Raw genomic sequence first — 27,423 nt, 5'->3', positions numbered from 1 at the left:
CAGTCCACATGCACCTCTGAGCCATGTTGACTGTTCATTTTCCTAACATGGCCACCGCTTCACATGTATTTCATGGAAACAACTCTTCTTTCAATGTTATACAAATTCCTGCACCAGGTAACTGTTTGTTTCTATCAGTCGGATATTTCTGGAAAAATGTCATCGACGAAACTGTTGCTCTCGAACTTCGCAACATGGCTGTAACCTTTGTTTGCCAACATTGGGATAACTTTGGCGACGTGCTGTCCGTTGTTCTTAGTCACGGAAGCATATTCATACAGTCTGCTCAACAATATGCTGACTACATGAATACTTCCGGAGTTTATGGTGGTGATGCAGAAATTGTGGCGATGTCCCAAATACTTCCAGCTACTATCACCATTCACTTCTGAGAACGTCCTCATGCCTCTCCTCGAGTTTACAATCCGGGCCAACGTCTCTCCATATCCCTGCTGTTTAGCGGTCATTTGGATCATGGGCATTACGAAGTTCTCTTGCCTCTCACAAACACATGTGCTGACCTTCTGGTGCCATCTATTGACAATGTGGGTATGTGCACACAAAATACACACCCACGTGATCTCCACACTGATGTGACGTCACCTTCCCACTATCCTCTTACTGAAAAACATTTCCAAACGCATTTCACACCGGAATTTCAATGCAACATTTGCTCCAAAACCTTCACACTCCAGAAATATCTCAACGCACATTTACAAACATACGAAAACACATTCCCATGACACATTCTTTGAATGTGTACATTGCAAAAGCTCTTTCAAAAACTCACATCTTCTCGCAAACCAAATGCACAGTCATCACATTCAATTTTCCGCTGCTTTTCAAGAAGATACCACCATTCCCGTCCAAGAACATAACATTGGCTTACCTCCTGCACTATGTACTTCTTGCAATGCTCTTCAATGGCCATCAGAGGTCAACAAATCCGGACGTTACACTGTGTTGTCATACCGGCAAGGTGTCTTTGCCACCACTATCCCAACCTCCTCTTTTATTACAAAACCTCTTGACTGGCAAGAACCTGCTGTCACAAAATTACTGTGATCATATCAGGGAATGCAACTCTGCTTTAGCTTTCGCTTCAATGGGCGCCCACATCGCTCAACCATCTGGCCACGGGCCGTATGCTTTCAGAATCCACGGTCAAATTTATCACCAGGTCTCTCCTTTATATACCAATCCTAACAAGTCACCACGATACAGTCAGCTATATATCTTCGATTCTGCTGAGGCTACCACTCAACGTTTGCAAAAGGAATGTAATAGCGCTTGCAGTGATATTTTGTTGCTGCAACTAGACAACATGATACGACGGGTTAATCCCTTCGCAAAGTCTTACATGCAAATGCATGACATTATCACTCACAGTAACCCTGTTACTGCTGTATGAATGGTGTTCATGGAAAGTCTGGATATAAGAAGGTATAACGCCCCGTCCTATCAAACTGATGTTGCTGCTATCGCTGCTGTCTTTGTAGGTGAAGACGGGGAACCTCCTGCACAATGCGACATTTACATATACCCAAGGGGAGATGCTTGCAAGCGTATCTCTGTTCTCAATATGAACTGTGACCCCATGGTTTATCCACTGCTGTTCCCATACGGAGATGCAGGCTGGCACATACAATTGACCCATGTTGAGGAAAAGCGAACCACGAAAAGAATACGAGTCACACAGCTCCAATATTATGCTTACAGGCTTGCCATGAGAACTGCATTTAGCGTCTTGCATTCCAGTGGCAAACTCTTCCAGCAATACGTCGTCGACGCATATGTTAGAACAGAAGGTGCGCGTTTACATTACCTACGCTCCCATCAACAAGATTTGCGTGTAGAGCAATACAGGGGACTTATGGATGCTGTCGCTGCTAAAGCACAAGATCATAACCTCTGCCCTGGACAATTGATCATTCTTCCCTCTACCTTTCAAGGCAGTCCAAGGTACATGCAACAGAACTACCAAGACGCAATGGCAATTGTCCGCAAATGTGGAAAGCCTGACTTATTCCTAACCTTCACCTGCAATCCTGCTTGACTGGAAATCTCTAACGCCATTTCCCATCATCAGCGACCAGAACACAGACCTGACATCGTTGCTCGCGTGTTTCATATCAAACTGCGAGATTTCCTAACAGATATTCTGGAGAGGAATATTTTTGGCAATGTTCTCGCTTACATCTTCGTCATTGAGTTCCAAAAACGAGGATTGCCTCATTGCCATATGTTACTTACACTTGACTCACAATCCAAAATAAGGACGAAAGATGACATAGACAAATATGTCTGTGCTGAGCTTCCAAATCCCGAAATACACCCTCGACTTTTCCAAATTGTCACTAAATGCATGGTACATGGTCCGTGTGCAACACTCAACGCCAACTCACCTTGCATGAAAGATGGCACGTGTACCAAAAATTTCCCAAAGGACTTCAACGTCGACTCAAGAAAACACACAAGGATACCCCATATACCGCCGAAGACGGGACAACTGCCATTGTTGGCAAATACGATATCGACAACCGTTGGATAGTTCCTTACAATCCCTGGCTTTCTCAGAAATTCAATGCTCATATTAACATTGAAGTTTGCACGTCCATTCAATGTATCAAGTATCTATATAAGTATGTCTACAAAGGACATGACGCTGCATCCATTGCACTTCACAGGGAGCCAGCCGATGGTGTTTTCCAACATGACGAAATACAGACTTTCCTTGACGGTAGGTATGTGAGTGCTCCTGAGGCTATGTAGCGTTTGAACGAGTACAGTCTTTCAGAAAAATCTCACGTTATTACACGATTACCAGTTCATTTGCCAGAACAAGTCATCTTCTTTCATGAGGGTCATGAAGAACAAGCGCTACAAAGACAATCCAACAAAAACACTATGCTCTTAGCATGGTTTGAACTCAACAAGACAGATTCTGAAGCTGTGGAGTTACATTACACTGATGTTCCCCAACATTACACATTCCAACAGTCCTCTGAAAAATGGAAAAAGAGAATCAGAGGAGGCACAAAAGTGATCGGTAGAATGTCTGTTGTTGCCATTAACAACACAGAACGTTATTACCTCAGACTCTGTGTTCGGATCTTGTTTAGGCTTTACACAAAGTCGCATGGTCATGTTGAAAATGTGCCTGGGCCCATTAAGCGCAGTGTGAGTGCAGGCCAGTGGTGGAGTATGGAGAGGGGACAATCGTGTTTGGGCATGGTACAGAATGAGACCAATGTGCCTAGTGTGAGTACACCCTTAAACAGCACCCAAACAGAAATTAAAATTTGAAGTGAGCCAACAGATGGCCAGCTAAGTTGAGGCCTCAAATTCCAACCAATTTCTCTCCAACCAGTTTCTTAATTAGAAGCCAGTTCTTGTTATAAATTACACCTGTTACTTAATTCCATGGTGTGTTGGTGCTCTCATTCTCCCACAGCAGACATTTCCAATACTGCTAATTTTCTTTTTTCTTAGAACATTGTCAAAATATTTTGTGAACCTGAGCAGATTAACGTTACTGACAGCTTTCTTTATTTTCAGATATTGTATGATGGACACGAGTTACCTGGTCATTTGTTAGCTCATTTTGTATTTTATTATTATTAGGCTGTTAATTAGGGAAAAAAGCAAATAAATAAGGGGTCATTTTAAATTAAGGGAAAAGAGTTAATTAGCAGCAAAACCTGGTTACCAATTAAGAGCCTCACAAAGCATCAAAACATTTGAAGCAATTGTGTCGGAAATAGTCTTGAATCTTTGAAGCATTTGACACTCACCTCTCTAGTGACACCTGGCCATTTTCATTAACGCTACACAAACTCATGATCAACTTCAGTGACGTCTGTTAAAACTCTATTGCTTTTACTTTTTCGACGCTACAGACTGGCATTAAAGAGAAGGGTTCGTCAACGGCTTCCAGTGTCTGATGTCTAAAAAAAAAAACAAATATATATATGTATAACTTAACGCCGACAGGCAGAATGTACTATACAATAGCAAGAGTTAAACAAAATAAGATACCTCACTCTTGGATCCCAGTCTTTTTCAATGAATATTCACTTTTACACTGTATCATTATTATTGCTCCTCTCATTAGTATTATAATTAACCCTCATCTTTTCTTGAGATCACATTTAATAGCCCGACGTTTGGGGTTCCACGGCCCTAATGTTGTACTTAAAAAAAAAAAAAAAAAAAAAATAAAAAAATTGAAACAAGCCTTGTTATTTATCCTTAAATGTTTTCTTTGTTCTGACTTAATTAAAACAGAGTAGACAGAAAATAAAGGTTTATCCCTGTACTTTGCCATGATATAGGTAAGCACATTTGAGAAAGAAAAGATGAAATCCTTAAATCACAAACGAGATATTTCATTTATTAATACTTCGCAATATTTTGTGGAGCACAAAAGTAACAAGTTCACTACGAAGAAAAGACGCCATCATAGTTGATTGTGGCTCAACTGACTAAGGTGGTTGCTTTTCAAATTCTGAAAGTACTACAAGCCTGAGTTCGATCCAAATTAAAGAGTCACAAAAATTAATAATAATAAAAAAATGATTGGGAGAGTTATAACCAATTTGAACAAAATTATTTTGAGAGATGCTGTGGACGGATCGCAATAGAGGTCTGTTCGGGAATCATCCCCACTTAGAATCACCATTAAAATGTGATGACTTAATTGTGGAAGGCAGCTCACGTATTTAACATTAATCCACATTCTACTCATTGCCCTTTCACGTCCATGAATCCCGTCATTGAATAAGGTGATGACAAACCCACTGTGGTAGATCAGGTTGAATTTACTCTGCTGCACCAAACATTCAAAGGTGTCAATCCGGAACACATCAGAGTGGTTGAGAGACACGGCGCAGATCAGTCACTGGTACACTGTCACACAGACACACACGGGACACTCCAAGGTGAGCATTGTATATATCAAGGTTGGCATTAAAGATCCTCTTGAGTGCTGAGGCAACAAAAAGCAGTGGGATAAACACATCTGGACCTGCTGTCGAAAAAGCATTTGCCTTTACCAGCAGCATCCCTCCCTCGTGAACACATTGTTCAAGGTCTGGATAGGTGATCAGTAAAAAGTTGTCTTAGTCACAGCACAGTACAATAATAAAACATTTCCTTAAACAAATATGATAAGTTGTCCAGTCTGTATCATTCCTAAGCAATCTTCCAGTTACGGAGGCACAATCCCAGTCACTAATACATTTACCATGTATTGGACAAGTGATGAGCAGTGCCTGGTTGTCTCCACACATACCGCTTAGAATTAAGGCCAACTCCCGCATGGAGTTTGCTAAAAGACACCTGAAGGACTCTGAGATGGTGAGAAATAAGATTCTCTGGTCTGATGAGACCAAGATAGAACTTTTTGGCCTTAATTCTAAGCGGTATGTGTGGAGACAACCAGGCACTGCTTATCACTTGTCCAATACAGTCCCCACAGTGAAGCATGGCGGTGGCAGCATCATGCTGTGGGGGTGTTTTTCAGCTGCAGGGACAGGACGACTGGTTGCAATCGAGGGAAAGATGAATGCGGCCAAGTACAGGGATATCCTGGACAAAAACCTTCTCCAGAGTGCTAAGGACCTCAGACTGGGCCGAAGGTTTACCTTCCAACAAGACAATGACCCTAAGCACACAGCTGAAATAACGAAGGAGTGGCTTCACAACAACTCTGCGATTGTTCTTGAATGGCCCAGCCAGAGCCCTGACTTAAACCCAATTGAGTATCTCTGGAGAGACATAAAAATGGCTGTCCACCAACATTTACCATCCAACCTGACAGAACTGGAGAGGATCTGCAAGGAGGAATGGCAGAGGATCCCCAAATCCAGGTGTGAGAAACTTGTTGCATCTTTCCCAAGAAGACTCGTGGCTGTATTAGCTCAAAAGGGTGCTTCTACTAAATACTGAGCAAAGGGTCTGAATACTTAGGACCATGTGATATTTCAGTTTTTCTTTTTTAATAAATCTGCAACAATTTCAAAAATTCTTTTTTTTGTCTGTCAATATGGGGTGCTGTGTGTACATTAATGAGGGAAAAAATTAATTTAAATGATTTTAGCAAATGGCTGCAATATGACAAAGAGTGAAAAATTGAAGGGGGTCTGAATACTTTCCGTACCCACTGTATATATATATATATATATATATATATATATATATATATATATATATGTATGTATATATATATGTATGTATATATATATGTATGTATATAACATATATATATGTACTGTATATATATATATATATATATATATATATATATATATACATATATATATATATATGTATGAAATAGTTTACTGTCAAATAAATGCAAAGAGTACACGACACGTGTTTCGCCCTCATTCTGGGCTCATCAGGTGTACACACTCCACTGCACTCCCTCCCGGGAATCGAACCTCGGACGTCAGCGTCAGAGGCGATGCCCCTAACGTTGCGCCACGGCGTGTGGTTTGTTTATTTGACAGCATGTAGATCGGGGTTATTACATTCACGGCATTCGACGTCTGTGTCACAATCTGATTGTATGGGTGGTTAACTACCAGGTAACGCTTGTGGTTGGCCAGCAATCTGCTAACATCCGCCACGGTGCCCTCAGTTTGTGAGGAGCAGATCATAGAATGGTTGAAATAGTTTACTGTCAAATAAATGCAAAGAGTACACGACAAGTGTTTCGCCCTCATTCTGGGCTCATCAGGTGTACACACCCAACTGCACTCCCTCTCGGGAATCGAACCTCGGACGTCAGCGTCAGAGGCGATGCCCCTAACGTTGCGCCACGGCGTGTGGTTCGTTTATTTGACAGCATGTAGATCGGGGTAATTACATTCACGGCATTCGACGTCTGTGTCACAATCTGATTGTATGGGTGGTTACCTACCAGGTAACACTTGTGGTTGGCCAGCAATCTGCTAACATCCGCCACGGTGCCCTCAGTTTGTGAGGAGCAGATCATAGAATGGTTGAAATAGTTTACTGTCAAATAAATGCAAAGAGTACACGACACGTGTTTCGCCCTCATTCTGGGCTCATCAGGTGTACACACTCCACTGCACTCCCTCTCGGGAATCGAACCTCGGACGTCAGCGTCAGAGGCGATGCCCCTAACGTTGCGCCACTGCGTGTGGTTCGTTTATTTGACAGCATGTAGATGGGGTAATTACATTCACGGCATTCGACGTCTGTGTCATAATCTGATTGTATGGGTGTTTACCTACCAGGTAACGCTTGTGGTTGGCCAGCAATCTGCTAACATCCGCCACGGTGCCCTCAGTTTGTGAGGAGCAGATCATAGAATGGTTGAAATAGTTTACTGTCAAATAAATGCAAAGAGTACATGACACGTGTTTCGCCCTCATTCTGGGCTCATCAGGTGTACACACTCCACTGCACTCCCATATATATATATATATATATATATATATATATATATATATATATATATATATATATATATATATATAAAACGTTTTGATAAGAGAGGCTACCAAGAGGCCAATGGCCACTTTGAAGGAGTTACAGGATTTTATGGCAAAGAGTGGTCATTGTGTGCATGTGACAACAATTTCATAAGTGCTCCACAATTGTGGCTTGTTCGGGAGGGTCTCAAGAAAAATGGCACTTCTCAAGAAAGGCCACATTAAGGCTCGTTTGAGCTTTGCCAGAATGCATCTTGAAGATACTGATGCCAAGTGGAAAAAGCAGTGAATTCCCCAGACCACTATACTACATTGGATATCTCTTTATTCATAATACGAAAACAATTTAAATAACTGGGGATAACCATCGCAAGGAAATGTAAAGATCTTTTTTGATACAATTTTGGATGTTCTAATGAAAATATCAAATAAGATGTTAACAGATGGTCCACCCTTCATCTCACCTTACTATGGAGAGAATTAATAACATCAGAATGTACCCTAAGCTACTAAATTTATTCCACAGTATCTGTGATTTCCGGGTTGCCTGCAACTGACATTACCTTCTTGAACTCGGGACATCGATAACCATGTACCGAGGATGGACCGTTGCAGTGAGGACTCAGACACGCAAGGGTAGGTGTAAAAATGCTCGGTACTTTTATTATAGCAAACAATACAAGTAAATAGTGTCCAAAATGCAGTGTAATCTTCTAATTAATAAATAATCAATTTATTAAAACACCGATAAAAGTGGATGTTGAAATCCAATAAGTAAGAAATCCAAAAGTGTTCAAAAACAAGTTTAAAACACAGTCAGGATCCCTCAGAATCCTGTGAAAATATACCTTGATTCATCCTTCCAATTTTGTGTCTCTGCAGCTCACCATAATAGATTTGCTCAGCTGCAGAGGATGCCCTCCGATAAGCATGGTCAACCCTTTACTGGCTCATTCCCCACCACCATCCCTCACCGTCAGTGGGCTATCAAGGATCCCCTCTTCCTTTGCCTACCGCAATCCCTAAGTGTCCATGGGATCTCTTTGGTACGGTTGATCAGCAGGAGCAATTGTGTAACTGGACTGCCACTGCTCTGCATGGATGTCTTTCCTGACTGCAGTGCCCCCTCTCTCCATTACAGTGGTTCTGCCATGATCCTGAATGAACTTTTCTTCATAAACTCTTTGGATCTTTTTCCCCAATTCTTTGCTTTTCCTCCTGACTGCTGTTATCCCATTGTGGGCACAGGTGCTCCACATAAAGGCCTGCAGAATGTCAATGGAGAACAGCTGAGCCAATTGTGCATGCATGTAACAAATAAATAGCTCAGCTCCCACATTTAGCACCCTGTGGCTTCGCAGTGAAGCACCTCACACCCACAAAGTTCAGCTAAGCCGCACTGTTTTTAATAAAATTGCATATTGCCATGGACACCGTGATGAACTTCAGCATCCCTATACACAAATCATTATTTAAGAAATTAGACTCTGTTATAACATTATTTATCTAGAATTCAAAGAGGCCATGCATCTCTGCAAAGATCTAAAGCAGAAAGTGGCATGGCATTATTTGCAGCAGATATGTGTAATAAGAAAAATGGCATACATTTATGTATTCACACCGGTCTTACAATGAAAAACAAATCCCGTTCTAAATCTTCTTTGCATTCCCTGCTTTGTGCTCCAATCAGTACTAACTATTGTCAGTTTACCAGCAACCCAGTTGTTCACCTACTACTTAAAATACAGAACCAATGTAGAACAGATTATAAATTTAGAAAATCTCCTATCTGTTGCTCCTGTACATGATAATCAACTTTTTATACCTTCTCAGACCAACTCTGTATTTAACCTTTGGAAAATGCTAGGATTAATAGCATTATTATAATAATATAATAATATATGATATGATAATGATATGATATATGATAATATATAGATCTCCGATTAAGACAATCTGAGATCTGTATATTATGTTTAGATGTTCTACCAGTCCATAGTAGCCAGTGTACTGTTCCGCGCTGTTGTATCCTGGGAAAGTGATTAGAGTTTTAAAGACACACATGGCTAACCCTAGACACACTGGAAGTTGTTGTGGGAAAGAGAATGGTGACAAAATTGGAAGACAGGATGAATAATCTCCTCCATCCCTTTCAGGAGGCACTCTATTTCAGCACTTTTAGCCGCAGGCTCAGAAGCACCTCTGGGGATGTTTTTTGCCCGTTGTTGTCAAGTAATTCATTGTTTCAACTAGATGTCCCAAACTAAATGCTTATGCTCTTTAATTCCATTATGCAGTTTCTGCACAGTATACATTTATTGATTGATTGATATATTGTATTATTTTCCCTGTGAGTCTGCATCTTTTTTATGCTAGTGCTGCTGCATGCATCTAAAGTTTCCCTTGGCATCAGTAAAGATTATGTTACCGTATCTTATATGGACAGCGTATTTGCATCTTAGGAACAATCATGCTGAAGTTTAATTTTCCAGCCACACACTTTTTTCCTATATACAAATCACCATAGAATCTTGCATATAATGCACACTCCTTTATAATGTGCCTGCTGATTTATCCCAAAATTTTCAGGTAAAAAAAAATAATATATAATGCACACCCTTAACTTTTAAAGATTTTATTAAAATTGCAATTTTTTTTAAACAAAAATAGAAGTAATAACTATTATAATATGTTTTATTTAAATTTGTTAAATAGGTGCATTAAAATTTTAACAATACTTAAAATAGCAAGTAGATACAGTCATATGAAAAAGTTTGGGAACCCCTCTCAGCCTGCATAATAATTTACTTTCAACAAAAAAAGATAACAGTGGTATGTCTTTCATTTCTTGGGAACATCTGAGTACTGGGGTGTTTTCCGAACAAAGATTTTTAGTGAAGTGGTATTTAGTTGTATAAAAATGAAATCAAATGTGAAAAACTGGCTGTGCAAAAATTTGGGTAACCTTGTAATTTTGCTGATTTGAATGCATGTCTGCTCAATACTGATTATTTGCAACACCAAATTGGTTGGATTAGCTCGCTAATCCTTGAACTTCATAGACAGGTGTGTCCAATCACGAGAAAATGTATTTAAGGTGGTCAATTGCAAGTTGTGCTTCCCTTTGACTCTCCTCTGAAGAGTGACAGCATGGAATCCTCAAAGCAACTCTCAAAAGATCTGAAAACAAAGATTGTTCAGTATCATGGTTTAGGGGAAGGCTACAAAAAGCTATCTCAGAGGTTTAAACTGTCAGTTTCAACTGTGTCGCAGGTGGCTGGGGGGGCGACCCAGCCGGGATGCCCCGGAGGACCGGAAGAGGGCTTACGCCCTCCTCAGACCATGTGGGGGCGACCTCCCTGGTTTCTTTGGGGGCCACAGGTACAGAACATGGAAGCTCATCCCTGTAGGGGCCCGTGGTCACCGCCAGGGGGCGCTCGGATGCCTTGGGAGCCCTGGACTTCAGCACTTCCGCCACACCTGGAAGTGCTGGGGGGAAGAGAAGCAGGGACACCTGGAGTGCTTCTAGGGATGCAGCCGGCACTTCCGCCACACTGGGGAGTGCCGGTGGAAGATTGCCAGGAAGCACCTGGAGCACATCCGGGTGGCTATAAAAGGGGCTGCCTCCCTTAATTCAGTGCTGGAGTTGGGTGGAAGAGGACAAGGTCTAGGAGGAGAGACGAGGAGGTGGCCTGAAGAGATAAGGCATTGTGTTGGCCAGGACTTTGGGGGTTTGGGTTGTGCACTTTTGATACCTGTGTAAATATGTATAATAAACGTGTTGTGGGTGATATCAACGTGTCCGCCTGTCTGTGTCCGGGCCGGCTTCCACAACTGTAAGGAATGTAATCAGGAAATGGAAGGCCACAGGCACAGTTGCTGTTAAACCCAGGTCTGGCAGGCCAAGAAAAATACAGGAGCGGCATATGTGCAGGATTATGAGAAGACAACCCACAGATCACTTCCAACGACCTGCAAGAACATCTTGCTGCAGATGGTGTATCTGTACATCGTTCTACAATTCAGCGCAATTTGCACAAAGAGCATCTGTATGGCAGGGTGATGAGAAAGAACCCCTTTCTGTACTCACGCCACAAACAGAGTCACTTGTTGTATGCAAATGCTCATTTAGACAAGCCAGATTTATTTTGGAAGAAAGTGCTTTGGACTGATGAGACAAAAATTGAGTTATTTGGTCATAACAAAAAGCGATTTGCGTGGCGGAAGAACACTGCATTCCAAGAAAAACACCTGATACCTACTGTCAAATTTGGTGGAGGTTCCATCATGCTGTGGGGCTGTGTGACTAGTTCAGGGACTGGGCCCCTTGTTAAAGTCGAGGGTCGGATGAATTCAACCCAATATCAACAAATTTTTCAGGATAATGTTCAAGCATCAGTCACAAAGTTGAAGTTACGCAGGGGTTGGATATTCCAACAAGACAATGACCCAAAACACAGTTCGAAATCTACAGGCATTCATGCAGAGGGAGAAGTACAATGTTCTGGAATGGCCATCACAGTCCCCTGACTTGAATTTCATCGAAAATCTATGGGACGATTTGAAGCAGGCTGTCCATGCTCGGTGGCCATCAAATTGAACTGAACTGGACAGATTTTGTATGGAAAAATGGTCAAAAATACCTCCATCCAGAATCCAGACACTCATCAACAGCTATAGGAGGCGTCCAGAGGCTGTTATTTGCAAAAGGAGGCTCAACTAAGTATTGATGTAATATCTCTGTTGGGGTGCCCAAATTTATGTACCTGTCTAATTTTGTTACGATGCATATTGCATATTGTCTGTTAATCCAATAAACTTAATGTCACTGCTGAAATACTGCTGTTTCCATAAGGTATGTTATATATTAAAAGGAAGTTGCTACTTTGAAAGCTCAGCCAATGATAAACAAAAATCGAAAGACTTAAGAGGGGTTCCCAAACTTTTTCATATGACTGTAAGTACCTATTAGGCAACAGTTTTTTTTTAATTTGCAAGATATTATTGTAAATTGCATAATTTTTTTTTTTTTTTTTTTTTTTTTTTTTTTTACAAAAGTGGTATTTATTGCTATTGGTAATAACAATTATTTCCCAATCAAAAATACGTAACTATAAATATTGATTGGATGAAGAGTAGTCAATACTTTTACTAGTAAGAAGCTCATTTTCTGCTGTCAAGTCAATGCTGTTGTCATTGATACCATCATAATAAATATCGCCGTCATTGATGACACTTGGTTCTTCCTCCAGAAAATGTTCTCGCTGCCGTCAAGATAGTTAGAATATTTGAGGAAGCCATGGTGAATAGTAGACGTATCTAATTCATTCCAATGTGCAAGTATCCATTCGGCCAGCTCAGAGAGTTGGTTGGTGCATACAGCCACCAGCAGTAAATGTAGGTTCACCATTGCTTGACCATGCATTCCATTTATGATGGATAGCATCCTTTATTGGCTTAGACTGGTCATGCCGCCAGGAAAAGATACAAGATCTGATTTTTTTTTCTTAATTCCTACTTTATAGAAAACATTCAATGTATGGAAAACAAAATCAAGCACCAACACAGAAGGTTGTTCCTTTAGACTACTGAAACGTTTTGCCCAAACACATTTTAACCAGTCAGTGGTTAATGCTTCATCCATCCATCCCTTATATTGAACAAGAATGTGTACACCATTTAGAAATTTTATTTCTTTGGGTAGAAATTTTCTCTTAAAAATTATGAAAAGTGGCAGCTTTCCTCCTTCTGCAATACAGGCTAACATAATGGTAAAGTGAAACTTCTCATGTCCAGTTGTGCGTAAAGACACAGTTTTTGTGCCTATTTCGTTTACAGTCCTATTGTAAGGCATATCAAAAGTCAAGGGTTTTGATTGGCGTTTCCAATCTGTGCAAGATCATATGTGTGTTCCTTTCTCAATTTGATAATGTACTTTCAGAACTGTAAGAGCTTTGTTTCATAGTCATATGGAAAATGTTGTGCTATGGTTGTTGTTCTATGAACTGGAGTGCTGCTTCATAAAGTGAAGAGCCCATCCATAAGACGCTTTAAAATCTGTTGCCATCACAAAATATTTTTTAAGATCCAAAGCTTTAAATCTGATTTAAATGCAAGAAACACTGATTCCCAGTAGCCTCCTATTTGTTACTTAGTCTGTTAATTCTTTTTCTAGGTGTGGAAACCTTGGTGTGGCTCTATGATTTGCCTTTTTTTTTTTTAGTAGGCAACACTTGCAATGCCTCTTTGTGTGCCCTAATTGTTTGTTTGACTCAAGAATGGCGACTTGCTGCCCAATTGCTATTAGTTTCTGCATTTTTATTACTATCAGCTTTCCTGCTATAGTATAACTTCTCCTTGATTTCATTAGGGCTTAAAATAGGAGATAATTTTAAAATTATTACCTACTGAAGGAACCAGACGACCACCTAACTACTACTATCAGTAGTAGTTGATCAAGTCGAAATTACTGCCTGTAATGTGGTATTATGCGCACAAGGAATGAGCTGTTAGCGAAAGATGAATGACAACGTCTGAAGTGAGAGGGGAGAACTGTAATGCAGTTCCACCAAACAACCAACCGGTACCACAGGCAGAACTAAGTGCTTAATACAGATAATGAAATGAAGTACTTACATTCCTACTAATATACACAAGATTTTATGAGTCGAAATTTTGCTAAAAGAAACCTACCCCACTTTCCACATGTCGCATCCATATCCATCCCAGGGGCTATACAGGTTAGTCTTGATGACGTTTCAGGCAACATTTCACAATTTATAAAAATATTTAAAAGAATCTACCTTTCAGTAATCCTAGGGAATGGTGGGAAAGCATCCTTTTAATTAGCATCTCAGAAGAGGAGTGAAACTCTAGTTCTGTATTTGCCAAGCATTCCATAATTCAACTAGAAGTCTCATTGATCACATTTATGTTATTATGCTTTGTCTAAAATGAATCCAGAGCAAAACCCAACCTGCAAGCATTACTGTCTAGCTTCAGAATCCCAATGCCATTTGGTTTGGGAATGTACTAAATTAACATCAATGACACCTTTTATTGGCTAACTAAAAAGATTACAATATTGTAATCTTTTTAGTTAGCCAATAAAAGGTGTCATTTTGCTTGGCTTTTCTCTACATTCATAATGGCTAACATGGTACAACACCCTAGTACTACATCATTTTGTACAAAAATCTTTATTTAGTTCTCAGACAGCATTGGTTTTAGAATTATTCCTAATCCATTTGTTGTGATATTTCATGTATTCCTGGATGGTGTTAAAGTGCATAGCAATAAATTGGTTATAATATTCTATATCACTTTACTATCACACAGACCTATTTTGCTTAACTGGAAAAATCCCAACCCAACCCACCTTCTATAACTCTATAAAGTGAGTAAGCAATATTCTATATTATCTCAGATAAATAAAATTGATATGTCTAAAACATTTTTAAAACATGGCAAGAATTTATTAATGCACTTCAGTACTAGGGTGTTGTAACGTGTTAGCCATTATGAATGTAGAGAAAAGCCAAGCAAAATGACACCTTTTATTGGCTAACTAAAAAGATTACAATGTGCAAGCTTTCGAGGCAACTCAGGCCCCTTCTTCAGGCAAGATGCCTCGAAAGCTTGCATATTGTAATCTTTTTAGTTAGCCAATAAAAGGTGTCATTTTGCTTGGCTTTTAATGCACTTCAGAACAGGTCTTAAATTGGCTATCTCTCCCACTACTTCACCACCTGGTACTTGTGTGTGGTGAGTGTACCGGTTCAAAAATGGCTGCTGTCACATCACTCAGGTGGATGCTTCATAGTAGTGGTGGTTGAAGTGGCTCCCCACCCACTGAAGAGCTTTGAGTAATGAGAAAATTGCTACATAAATGTAAAGAATTATTCTTTTTGAACTCACATGACTAAATGTCTTATACAATTACTTTTTCTATTATATTTAAAAAGTATTTCTCCCCCCACCCCTATGCTCACATCTTATCTTTTTCTCTTAGGTTGAATCTTGTTTTGTTTTTTTTTTCCTTTGTATTTCTATTTTTTCGTGTTTCTCTGCGCTGATTTTGAAGTAAATTGTTCTATGTGCTATGCTATTATTTTTTTGATCAAGTAGAAGGCCATTGTGATGTTCTGCTTTCCAAAAATAAAATAAAACAATTTAAAAAACACATTTTACACAGCAGTTCACATGTAATTTGATAGAATTTTTTACTGTAATGTCCTTAATTATTAACTTTTACCAGCTTCTACCTTTGCTTGGTAGTTTCTGATACAACCCCACAGTAAAGCTTGTTAAATTCTTTATGCATTTTTCTTCTTCTACATCATACATGCTGGACATTTTTTAGTAACAACCAATTCTCCAGTAGTCAAACTTAGAACATAGGCTACTCATTTTCTTTTTTATACAGACACATATTTTCTGATTAAAGTAAGAAAAGCCACTTTGGGGACAGAATGTGATTAATCTTTTCAAAGCCAGTTTCTGATGCTATTTCATTTGTTTAGCTTGAAATAACCTTATTATCGTGATTTTTCCAACCATGGATATGAATGTTTCTTCTTCATTACTTTTCTTTTTTCTTTACTGTTCATAAAAAGTATGAAGACTGTAACTTAATAACACCCTGCATAAGTTTGATATACTTAAATATTAAAAATATTGTTGCTGTTTACATTTTCAAGTGTATGCATTAGAAAAAGATAAAGTCTGCCAGTTTTACCAATTACTATTAACTCATGTACACATATCAGGACAAAACTCTCTTTAAATCTAAATGTAGAGTAATTCTCTTGAGAATTTACTTGCATAATTAAATGCAAAGTCAAGAATAGTACTGAAAGAAATTATTCAAGGCATACACAGCAGTGCCAGATATACTGTAGTGCATTACTTTTGTAAGTAGTGCTGGAGTGGTCTTGTGGTCTTAGTTGGCATCAGAGATTATGAATAGCATTATCTAGAATTCTCTAATGCTGACAGATTAAATGTATATTTGCATATCACAAGATTTATGTTTTTAAAAATAGAACAGATTTTATTTCAGTGAATCTTTCTCTAGTCATTTTGTTTCTATGTATTTAGCCAAGAACAATGCTTATTATGTTGGTACACCTACTTTTCTTGCTGAATGTCATTTGATTCATCTGTTTCAGTTAAATATAAAAAGTTCTGTCCATCTGTTCATTAAGGAGAATGTATTTGTATTGCATTATACTAACCTGTTTAAAATGTATTACTTTTGAAAAGATTAATAATATGAGAATTTTTTGTTAGTGTCTTTTCAATTCTCTAGCCACAGGGAATATTTATTTTGTATGGATCCTTTCAGCAAAAATTCCTTGACATTAGATATTTTTTAAAAGCATCATGTTATTTCTATGAAATCTTAATTCTGCTATTGTTTGTTGTTACTTAATATTTGTTTATCAGTGTATTGGTCTTGAAGACAAGAGTGAGTCTATTGTGAGATTACCTAGGAACAAATCAAAGACACAACATAGAGGTTTTACTTTAGTACTAGGGTTTAGTACTAGAGCATCTAGGAATTCACTAGAAAGAACCGGAGAATATTCGCAAATGTATAACAAAGCTGGTCTGACAAGCACCACTTCCACATCTTCCTTTAGAAAATGCAGAATTAAAATGATGAAGTGAATTATGATATATGTATAGGCACATCAAAGAAATCAGTATTCTATATAGCTAATTTCACAGATTCATGTTTGCTTCAAAATAGATGGAGTATTTTTGCCATATAAAAAGTTGTTAAAATATAATAGTGGAATACCCAGAAATTGTGATTTTTTCTAAATATCTCTGTACCCAATAAGGAATTTTAGATCAATCTAAGGAACTTGCAGTATTATGCACACTATTTTACATTGAAAAACAATGACAAAAACACAGCTCATTTGGGTAAGAGAGTGTCTGAACCGCACCCAAACCACCCCACCCTATATGAAAATCTATGTACCACATAGCCTCAGCTCTGAAAAAGTTGTTCTTTAGGAGTGTAAGGCAGATTGTCTAAATGTATTATATATAACTGTAGAACTGAGCCTTGATTATGGTTTCTTCATGGGATTATTATAACAGGAAGAAAATCCCTTTAATTTCAAACGTGAATCTTTAGTTGTTTTTAAAAAGTAGATGAACATACTTGAAACTGAGTCTGAACTGTCCCTTTCCTACACCCCACTTCAAACTTTCACAGTGTGGTGATGTAGATAGATAGATAGATAGATAGATAGATAGATAGATAGATAGATAGATAGATAGATAGATAGATAGATAGATAGATAGATAGATAGATAGATAGATAGATAGATAGATAGATAGATAGATTGATATGTAGTGGTAGGCAATAAGTCATACCAGTAAAGACATTTTGAAACATTCTGCAGGCATATTCTGCACTCACCTAACAAAGCTTACGTTTTTCTTTCCTTGGAAGGTTAATATGCTACCAGATTTGTATCATTTTATTTTGGTACTAGTCATTTAGCCCGTTACAATAACTGGTGCTAGAACAGTAGTGCATAAACATTAGTAGGAACAGTCTATATTAAATGGCAAGGGACTTTGATCTCATTCTTTTTGTTGGTCGTATTTTTCTTTCTTTCAGCCTTTCTTTTGTTGATGTTTACTTGCGTACTTGTGTATTGTGTGTCTAATTTTCTGTGACAGTAATACTGTCTTGTACGGCTCTATTCAATAAGGGCGCGCACTTATTGAAGGATGCCTGTGCGCGCCCTTATTGAAGGATACTGTCTTGTACGTCTGCTGGCTTGTACGTCCGTAATATACCTTTAACTTTCTCTGGCGGTAATACAGGCGTGCGCGTCGGTAATATGCCTTTAATCTCCTCTGACAGTAATACTGGCTTGTATGTGGCTGTAATATGCGTCACTGTATTGTGTACCTTTAATTTCCTCTCACAGTAATACTGGTTTGTATTTCCGTAAAACGCCTCTAACTTTCTGTGACAGTAATATTGCGCATCGCACCGTGCCCCGCGCATGCGCACTTCACCAGAAGACACCCACACACGGACACCTGGACGCACATAGGGATTTTATATATATAGATATTCGTGTAATTTAAGTGCCCAATTACTGTCTGTTGGTTCAAGTAGTGGAGGTGCTTTTTTGTCTTCCTGCATTCACCTCAGATAGCACAGTTTTGTTTCTGTTTTCATGTGGATTTCAGTTGCAATCATTTAAATAACTACAATGGTGTTTAAAAAGTTTCAGAACTAATATTTTTATGTGTGTGTGCATGTGTGTGTGTGTACGAGTATGTAAAATATCGTTACATACATTAGCCTTTTTAAATATAATTTTTTAAACTCCTGTGATTGTTCTCCAGGTCATTTATTTGTAATATCTGTTTAATGTGTATCTTGCAGGTAGCAAAATGGACTGGGGATTTCTTTAACAGAGGAATCTATGATATCCACATAAAACTGAGGGGTGTTCCTATTCTTGAATGGGAGACTGAGGTGGAAATGGATAAGTAAGAAAAGGCTTCTTAGCTTGTATTTTGTCTTTGTTTTATCTCTATATTGACAAATTAATTTTCCTTATAAGTTAGAAGTCTCTTTTTGTTTTTTTGTTTTTTACAGTTTTAATGAATGCATGATCTTATCTTAATATACCTTAGCTGCAAAGAATTACATAATTGATGACTATTGATGCTTCAGTGGTCTACTACTTATAAGTCCTTACGTATTTTGCATTTATGTTATGTCAACTCAAAACTAATCTGTTTTTTAAGATAAATACATATCAAAAGAAAAGGTTTTAGATATAAAAACTTATGCTTTTAGGCAAAGAAGACTTGGCATTGTTTGAAAACATGTCAAACAAACACAGGTGAATCAACTGTTGCATGAGGATAAAACAAAGTAGCTAGCCACCCTATTCCTAACCGAGCATTCTAAGAATAGTCAAAATAAATTGTGCAGGCAACTGTGGTATATAAAAATGCAATTGAATTCTAGAAACTATGTGTAATAATGCTATGTTTTTGATTACTTTCAAGACCATGTCATGCAGTTAGGATAATTTGTATGGGTCATTGGATAAAAATGGAAGTGGCACCCAGGAGAAAGAGAAGAGAAGAGAATAATTATACCACAATAATAGGAGTGATAGACATATATAAAAATACATAAAAAATAGTATTCATAATACATTTCCTTATAAAGGAGCTTCAAAAGTAGTGGATGTTAATGACCATTCCTTTCTGAGAATTTTGGGACAAGGTCCTCCATGCAGGCATATACTCATTAAAAGATTGCCCAGAAGGGCACATTAACTGAGAATATTTTCCAAGATATTTTATAACATATTTTTTAATTAATTTAGTGATGGTAATAAAGCAATTTTCTTTCTATAAATGACTGTACAACATAACACTAATTAAGAAGTGTAATAATCTATATTTGTGATATACAACCATTAATTTATTCTCTGTTTGGCAAATAGAAGCACTTTTAATTTACATTAGTGATACAAATTCAGTTTTGCACTGTTGCATATAATGTTCTTTATATCTCTCTTTATGTACTTGTTCTGTCTTGTTTACTTGGGACAAATAGAGAGAGTGAGTTTAGGAGCATGCACTGATAGCGTGTTACTGCACCCACAACAGAACAAACCAACAAACTGGATTGGGATCAGAGTACTGCAGGTGACACCTCAGCACCACACTGGGAGGTTGTGTTTTTTTGTTTTTTTTTTTTAAATAAATATGGTGGCTGGAGCCAGTCCTGCCACCAACCCCAAGTTTTCCTTGTAAATTGGAGGATGTGCTTGCAGGGCTGGACACAGATTAACATCACACCCAGGACGAAGCAATTACAGGTTTTGTTCAAAGGCCCATCGGAGTAGGGTCTCTTCTGGTGTTTATGGGATTCAAACCGGCAACCTTTCCTACACATATCCTTAGCCTCAGAGCCACCACTCTGCCTTACTTGGACAAAACAAGCAGTTAATTTGTATGTTTTGCTCTATGAGTATCTGGTATATACACACAGACATTGATAGTGGGACATTTTATTTAAAATATCTCCATTCACAAAAATGTACCATAGGTCCCTATGGTATGGATTAACTAGAAGGTATAAAACATTCTTTACTAAATAGGAAATTATTCAATCTTCTTCTTCTTCTTTTGGCTGCTCCCGTTAGGGGTTGCCACAGCGGATCATCTTCTTCCATATCTTTCTGTCCTCTGCATCTTGTTCTGTTACACCCATCACCTGCATGTCCTCTCTCACCACATCCATAAACCTTTGCTTAGGCATTCCTCTTTTCCTCTTCCCTGGCAGCTCTATCCTTAGCATCCTTCTCCCAATATACCCAGCATCTCTCCTCTGTACATGTCCAAACCAACACAATCTCGCCTCTCTGACTTTGTCTCCCAACCGTACAACTTGAGCTGGCCCTCTAATGTACTCATTTCTAATCCTATCCATTCTTGTCACACCCAGTGCAAATCTTAGCATCTTTAACTCTGCTACCTCAAGCTCTGTCTCCTGCTTTCTGGTCAGTGCCACCGTCTCAAACCCATATAACATAGCTGGTCTCACTACTGTCCTGTAGACCTTCCCTTTCACTCTTGCTGATACTCGTCTGTCACAAATTACTCCTGACAGTCTTCTCCACCCATTCCACAATGCCTGTACTCTCTTTATCACCTCTCTTACACAATCCCCATTACTCTGTACTGTTGATCCCAAGTATTTAAACTCATCCACCTTCGCCATCTCTACTCCCTGCATCCTCACCATTCCACTAACCTCCCTCTCATTTACACACATGTATTCTGTCTTGTTCCTACTGACCTTCATTCCTCTCCTCTCTAGAACATATCTCCACCTCTCCAGGGTCTCCTCAACTTTGCTCCCTACTATCGATGCAGATCACAATGTCATCAGCAAACATCATTGTCCACGGGGACTCCTGTATAATTTCGTCTGTCAACCTGTCCATCACCATTGTAAACAAGAAAGGGCTCAGAGCTGATCCCTGATGTAATCCCACCTCCACGTTGAATGCATCCATCGCTCTTACGTACTTCTCTGCCACTCCCGACTTCCTCATAAAATGCCATGGCTCCTTTCGAGGCACTCTGTCATATGCTGTTCTCCAGGTCCACAAAGATGCAATGCAACTCCTTCTGGCCTTCTCTAAACTTCTCCATCAACATCCTCAGAGCAAACATTGCATCTGTGGTGCTCTTTCTTGGCATGAAACCATACTGCTGCTCACTAATCATCACCTCACTTCTTAACCTAGCTTCCACAACTCTTTCCCATAACTTCATGCTGTGGCTCATCAATTTTATTCCTCTGTAGTTACTGAAGTCCTGCACATACCCCTTATTCTTAAATATCGGCACCAGTACACTTCTTCTCCACTCCTCAGGCATCCTCTCACTTTCCAAGATTCCATTAAACAATCTGGTTAAAATCTCCACTGCTATCTCTCCTAAACACCTCCATGCTTCCATAGGTATGTCATCTGGGCCAACGGCCTTTCCATTTTTTATCCTCTTCATAGTTGTCCTTACCTCCTCCTTGCTAATCCGTTGCACTTCCTGATTCACTATCTCCACATCATCCAACCTCTTCTCTCTTTCGTTCTCTTCATTCATCAGCTTCTCAAAGTACTCTTTCCATCTGCTCAACACACTCTCCTTGCTTGTGAGTATGTTTCCATCTTTATGCTTTATCACCCTAACCTGCTGCACATCTTTCCCAGCTCGGTCCCTCTGTATAGTCAATCGGTACAGGTCCTTTTCTCTCCTCCTTAGTGTCCAACCTCTCATACAACTCATCATAAACCTTTTCTTTATCCTTCGCCACCTCTCTCTTCACCTTGCGCCTTATCTACTTGTACTCTTGTCTACTTTCTGCATCTCTCTGACTATCCCACTTCTTCTTTGCCATCCTCTTCCTCTGTATACTCTCCTGTATTTCCTCATTCCACCATCAGGTTTCCTTTTCCTCCTTCCTCTTTCTAGATGTCACGCCAAGCACCCTTCTTGCTGTGACACTTACTACATGTGCTGTAGTTTCCCAGCTGTCTGGTAACTCTTCACTGCCACCCAGTGCCTGTCTCACATCCTCCCTAAACTTAACCTTGCAGTCTTCCTTTTTAAGCCTCCACCATTTGATCCTTGGCTCTGCCCTCCCTCTGTTCCTCTTCTTGATCTCCAATGTCATCCTACAGACCACCATCTTTTGCTGTTAACTACACTTTCCCCTGCCACCACTTTGCAGTCTTCAATCTCCTTCAGATCAAGTCTTCTGCATTGGATGTAATCTACCTGTGTGCATCTTCCTCCACTCTTGGAGGAACATAGGGTTACGTACCTCTTCTTAAAATACGTATTCACCACAGCCATGTCCATCTTTTTGGCAAAATCCACTATCCTCTGTCCTTCTTCATTCCTCTCCTTGACACCATACCTATCCATCACCTCCTCATCTCCACTGTTCCCTTCACCAACATTCCCATTGAAATCCGCTCCAATCACCACTTTCTGTCCCTTGGGTACACTGTTCATCACTTCATCCAACTCACTCCAAAAATCTTCTTTCTCATCCAACTTGCGGTGCATATGCCATAACAACATTCATCATCACACCTCCAATTTCCAGCTTCATAATCATTACTCTGCCTGACACTCTTTTCACCTCCAAAACACTCTTGATATACTGTTCCTTCAGAATAACTCCTACTCCATTTCTCCTCCCATCCACACCGTGATAGAACAATTTGAATCCACCTCCAATCCACCTGGCCTTACTCCCCTTCCATTTAGTCTCTTGCACGCACAATATATCAACCTTCCTTCTCTCCATCATTTCTGCTAACTCTCTCCCCTTACCAGTCATACTGCCAACATTCAAAGTTCCTACCCTCAGTTCCTCTCTCTTTACTTTCCTCCTCTCCTCCTGCCTCCGGACACGTCTCCCCCCTCTTCTTCGGTCAACAGTAGCCCAATTTCCGCCAGCACCCTGTTGGCTAACAGTACTGGTGGCGGTCATTGTTAACCCGGGGCTCGACCGATCCGGTATGGAAATTTGTATTGTTGTCCGCATATTGATTTGGCAAAATTTTACACCGGATGCCCTTCCTGACGTAACCCTCCCCATTTATCCGGACTTGGGACCGGCACGAACAAACACGCTGGTTTGTGCGATCCCTGTGACTGGGTTAAATAGGAAATTATTCAATAGTAAATCAAAATCTATTTTTGATCAAAAGTTCAAAATATTAAATAAATAAGAGTACAAGTAAATATTACAAATCTGTACTAGTTTTTGAAACTAAGATTATTTTTAAATTGCTGAAGAACTGATAAAATGTTGTTCATATTATTTTTTTTTTCAAGACTAACTGCTAGTGATATCATGGAGCCAAATCTCACGTATGTGTATCCTCACACACGTATCCAATCACTAGTCAGTATTCTCCGGACAACTGTATATCACGCCTTCCCTGTTGTGACTGAAAACCGAGGCAATGAGCGTGAGTTTATGAAAGGAAATGCCCTCATCAGCAACAACATTAAATTTAAGGTATACCATTCCTAACAAGGGTACAAGGGTGCAGTATTGTTCAATATTCAGTTAAAATGTACTTTTCTCTTCCTTTCTTCTTGACTGTTTGTGTTCAAGCAAATAAGATTAACTGTATAGAATATTTGAAGAGTTTCATCGCAAAATGATATCTATCCATTTTAGCCAATTTGAGAAAGATGAGTTTCACTTGCATCAAATCAAATCAAATACAAAATGCCGGCAATGTAAAATTGTGTGATTTTATTAACATATTTTCAAAATTAGAAATACAAGAGTATTTAAAAAACAAACAAATATTAATGAGGTCCAGTAGGTAATTGTCAGTGGAGTAAAATGATCTCTTATATATATTTCTCTTCTGGTTTGTCCTACTTCAAAACCGGTACTGCCCACATGCAGCCAACACGGCATTTCTCGATTCCTATTCGTCCTCTTCCAAACCCTTCCCCACGTTGGCTGCATCAACAAAAGTTTTCAAATGCGAACCTCACTTGCTAAACACAAGAAAAGGCATTCTACCCAAGCAACTTTATGAATGCCAGAAATGCAATAAGAAGTTCACTACACAGGATTGTCTGACTAAACACAACAGAACTCATTCACAAGTCTTGCAATGCAACGTCTGCAAAAAAACGTTTCCAATACAACGCAGTCTCAGCAGACATACACACAATCCTCTTCCCGTTACCACAGGTACTTCTTCACCTCATTCCTGTCTTCCCGTCCAAGAGTACAACATTGGGACTGTAGACCAGCAGTGCAAACACTGTCATGCACTATATTGGCCTGCTGAACGTAATACATCCAAAAAGTACTCGAGGTGCTGCCACAATGGTAAAGTAGCATTACCACCTTTGCAGGAGCCACCTGTGTCTTTACAACAGCTTCTTACACAGCAAACATCTGAAGGTAAAAATGATCGTGAACATATTCGAGAATACAACTCTTCTCTAGCGTTTGCTTCCATGGGTGCACAGATAACTCAACCTCCTGGCCATGGACCATACTGTTTTAAAATACACAGGCAAATTTATCACCAAATCTCTCCACTGTACGCTAACACTTCTACCTCTCCAGGATATGGACAGTTGTATGTTTTTGACACAGTGCAAGCTACTGAAGTACGCTTACAAAATAAAGCAAACTCTGCATGCAGTGAAAATTTACTTTTCCGGCTAGATTCCATGCTCAGAACCATCAACCCCTTCGCTAAATCATACAAGCACATGCATGAAATCGCTCAGTCCAATCCAACAGCATCTGTACGAATGGTTTTCAAGGAAAACCCTAGGCAGGATTTACGCCGATACAATGCCCCGACATGTCACACCGATGTTGTAGCGATTTTCGTCGGAGAAGATGGCAAACCGGCGAAAGGAACATTTGCATCTACCCCATATGCAACTCCTGTAAACAGACTTCCACACTCAATATGAATTGCAATCCTATGGTTTACCCACTTTTATTCCCTTACAGAGACATTGGCTGGCACAAAGATTTACAACATGTTCCCGATAAAAGAACCGCCAAGCGATTAAGGCTTACTCAGTGCCAATTTTACGCGTACAGGCAAGGAATGAAGAATACATTTAGTATTTTGCATTCCAACGGCAAACTATTCCAACAGTACGTCGTAGATGCGTATGTTAAAACAGAAGGCATGCGTCTCAACTATCTCACATCAGCAAAATCTGCGTGTGGAACAATACAAAGGACTGTCAGACTCACTACAAGCAAACGCTGAAAATAATGCACATGTAGGCAAAATGATCATATTACCGTCCACATTTCCAGGAAGTCCAAGAGACATGCAACAAAACTATCAGGACGCCATGGCCATAGTACGTAAATTTGGAAAGCCTGATTTCACAACTGCATCTTTCAAGAAGTTTTTATTTCTTCTTGATTTATGAATTCCTTTCTCACTGTTTTCCGTTCCTATTCTTACACAGTCGTATGCTACGGCGGGCGTCGGCTAGTTAACAGTAATTCACCAAAAAGCAAATAAAAAACACTTAGCTAATGCACCCATCAGTGAAACCTCATACTGTCCTGTTGATTATTGGGAAGGAACGAATTGGCTAAAAGTATATATTGAGTTGCACAAGAAAGAGAAATGACATTTATCACATTCTGAAATTCAAGCTTACGTCTGAATGAACAACTTTACAACACATGTTTTCTAAAAGATTATATTGCATGGTACTATTAATCTTTTAACATCAGCGGTTCTGAAGATTTGAGTCTGGCATTCATTGTGTTTTGCAATGAAACTCCTCATGTTTTAAAGTTGATTTTCTATATACAGTATATATAACGATACAACATTATATATTATGTAATATTGTGTAAAAGTGAATATATGTTGTATTTCTAGTGTTCTATTTCTAGTCCAGAAAGTCTCAAAATGTAGAGGAGAAGCAGGTTTGTTTTATGAATACCTTTGGTCATTTAATGATTGTTAAATAACTTTAATAATTGTTTGTTTGAATCTGACACCTTCTCCTTTGATGAAACTTTTCACTACCAAAATTTTGCTTCCTCAAAACCCTGATAACTAGAAAAAATAAAGTTCATAATCCTTTTCTTAATCCATCCATTATCCAACCCGCTATATCCTAACTACAGGGCCTGCCAGGAAACAAACCCCGGGCAGGGTGCCAGCCCACCGCAGGGATCCTTTTCAACAGAATGCAAATATAGATGTTAATGTTTTGGGGTATTTATATATATATATATATATATATATATATATATATATATATATATATATATATATATATATATATATATAAAAGAAAATCCAAAATATTTATATGCAGTCTCTTTAACATGCTGATCCTTTTAGTTAGGGACCTGAATTGTATTGCTTTATCAGAAACTGAGGTGGTGTAAGGCTGTCTGTCTACTGGTGTTAAGAATGGTCATTGAAAAATGTTGTTTTGTATTTATTAATATCTATGCACCCATCGATGGTAAAGATTGAGTATAGTGTTTTGCTTCTTTGAATAATACATTATTATACTGTATCATCGATAACTACATATGATTGTATATAATTGGGTTGGAGGTTTAATTATACATTGGATGGTGACCTAGGAAGGAATCATTTAGAGTCTTGTCTACCATTTGCTGGGTCAAATCTATGTATGAAAACCAGTATGAGCTACAGGCTGTGCAGATTACAATGAATGGAGGGTGGGGGTGTGAGATATACGTGGGTGCAGGTAACACTCTCTCTTGCCAGGTTGGATCAGATGTATACTTTAAGCAAGATTTTAACCTTTCTAGTTTCTGTTGCTTAACACCAATGTTTTTTTTTTCTGACCATGGAGTAGTTATTGT

At 39.0% G+C, this 27,423-nt stretch overlaps 1 protein-coding gene across 2 annotated transcripts in view; it reads left to right on the top strand.

The window, feature by feature from the left end:
* clcn6 (chloride channel 6) overlaps positions 1-27,423 on the top strand; it is a 256,330-nt gene that overhangs the window by 173,352 nt on the left and 55,555 nt on the right. For both annotated transcript variants that reach the window (XM_051931370.1, XM_051931369.1), the window contains exons 17-18: positions 18,889-18,995; positions 23,889-24,075. In XM_051931370.1, coding sequence (XP_051787330.1) covers positions 18,889-18,995; positions 23,889-24,075 — 294 coding nt within the window. The remainder of the gene's footprint in view (positions 1-18,888; positions 18,996-23,888; positions 24,076-27,423) is intronic.

The sequence above is a fragment of the Erpetoichthys calabaricus genome, chromosome 8, assembly GCF_900747795.2.
Source record: "Erpetoichthys calabaricus chromosome 8, fErpCal1.3, whole genome shotgun sequence".
Classification (NCBI taxonomy): domain Eukaryota; kingdom Metazoa; phylum Chordata; class Cladistia; order Polypteriformes; family Polypteridae; genus Erpetoichthys; species Erpetoichthys calabaricus.
Note: the sequence above shows the minus strand (reverse complement) of the source record. Positions and strands in the feature narration are given on the sequence as shown.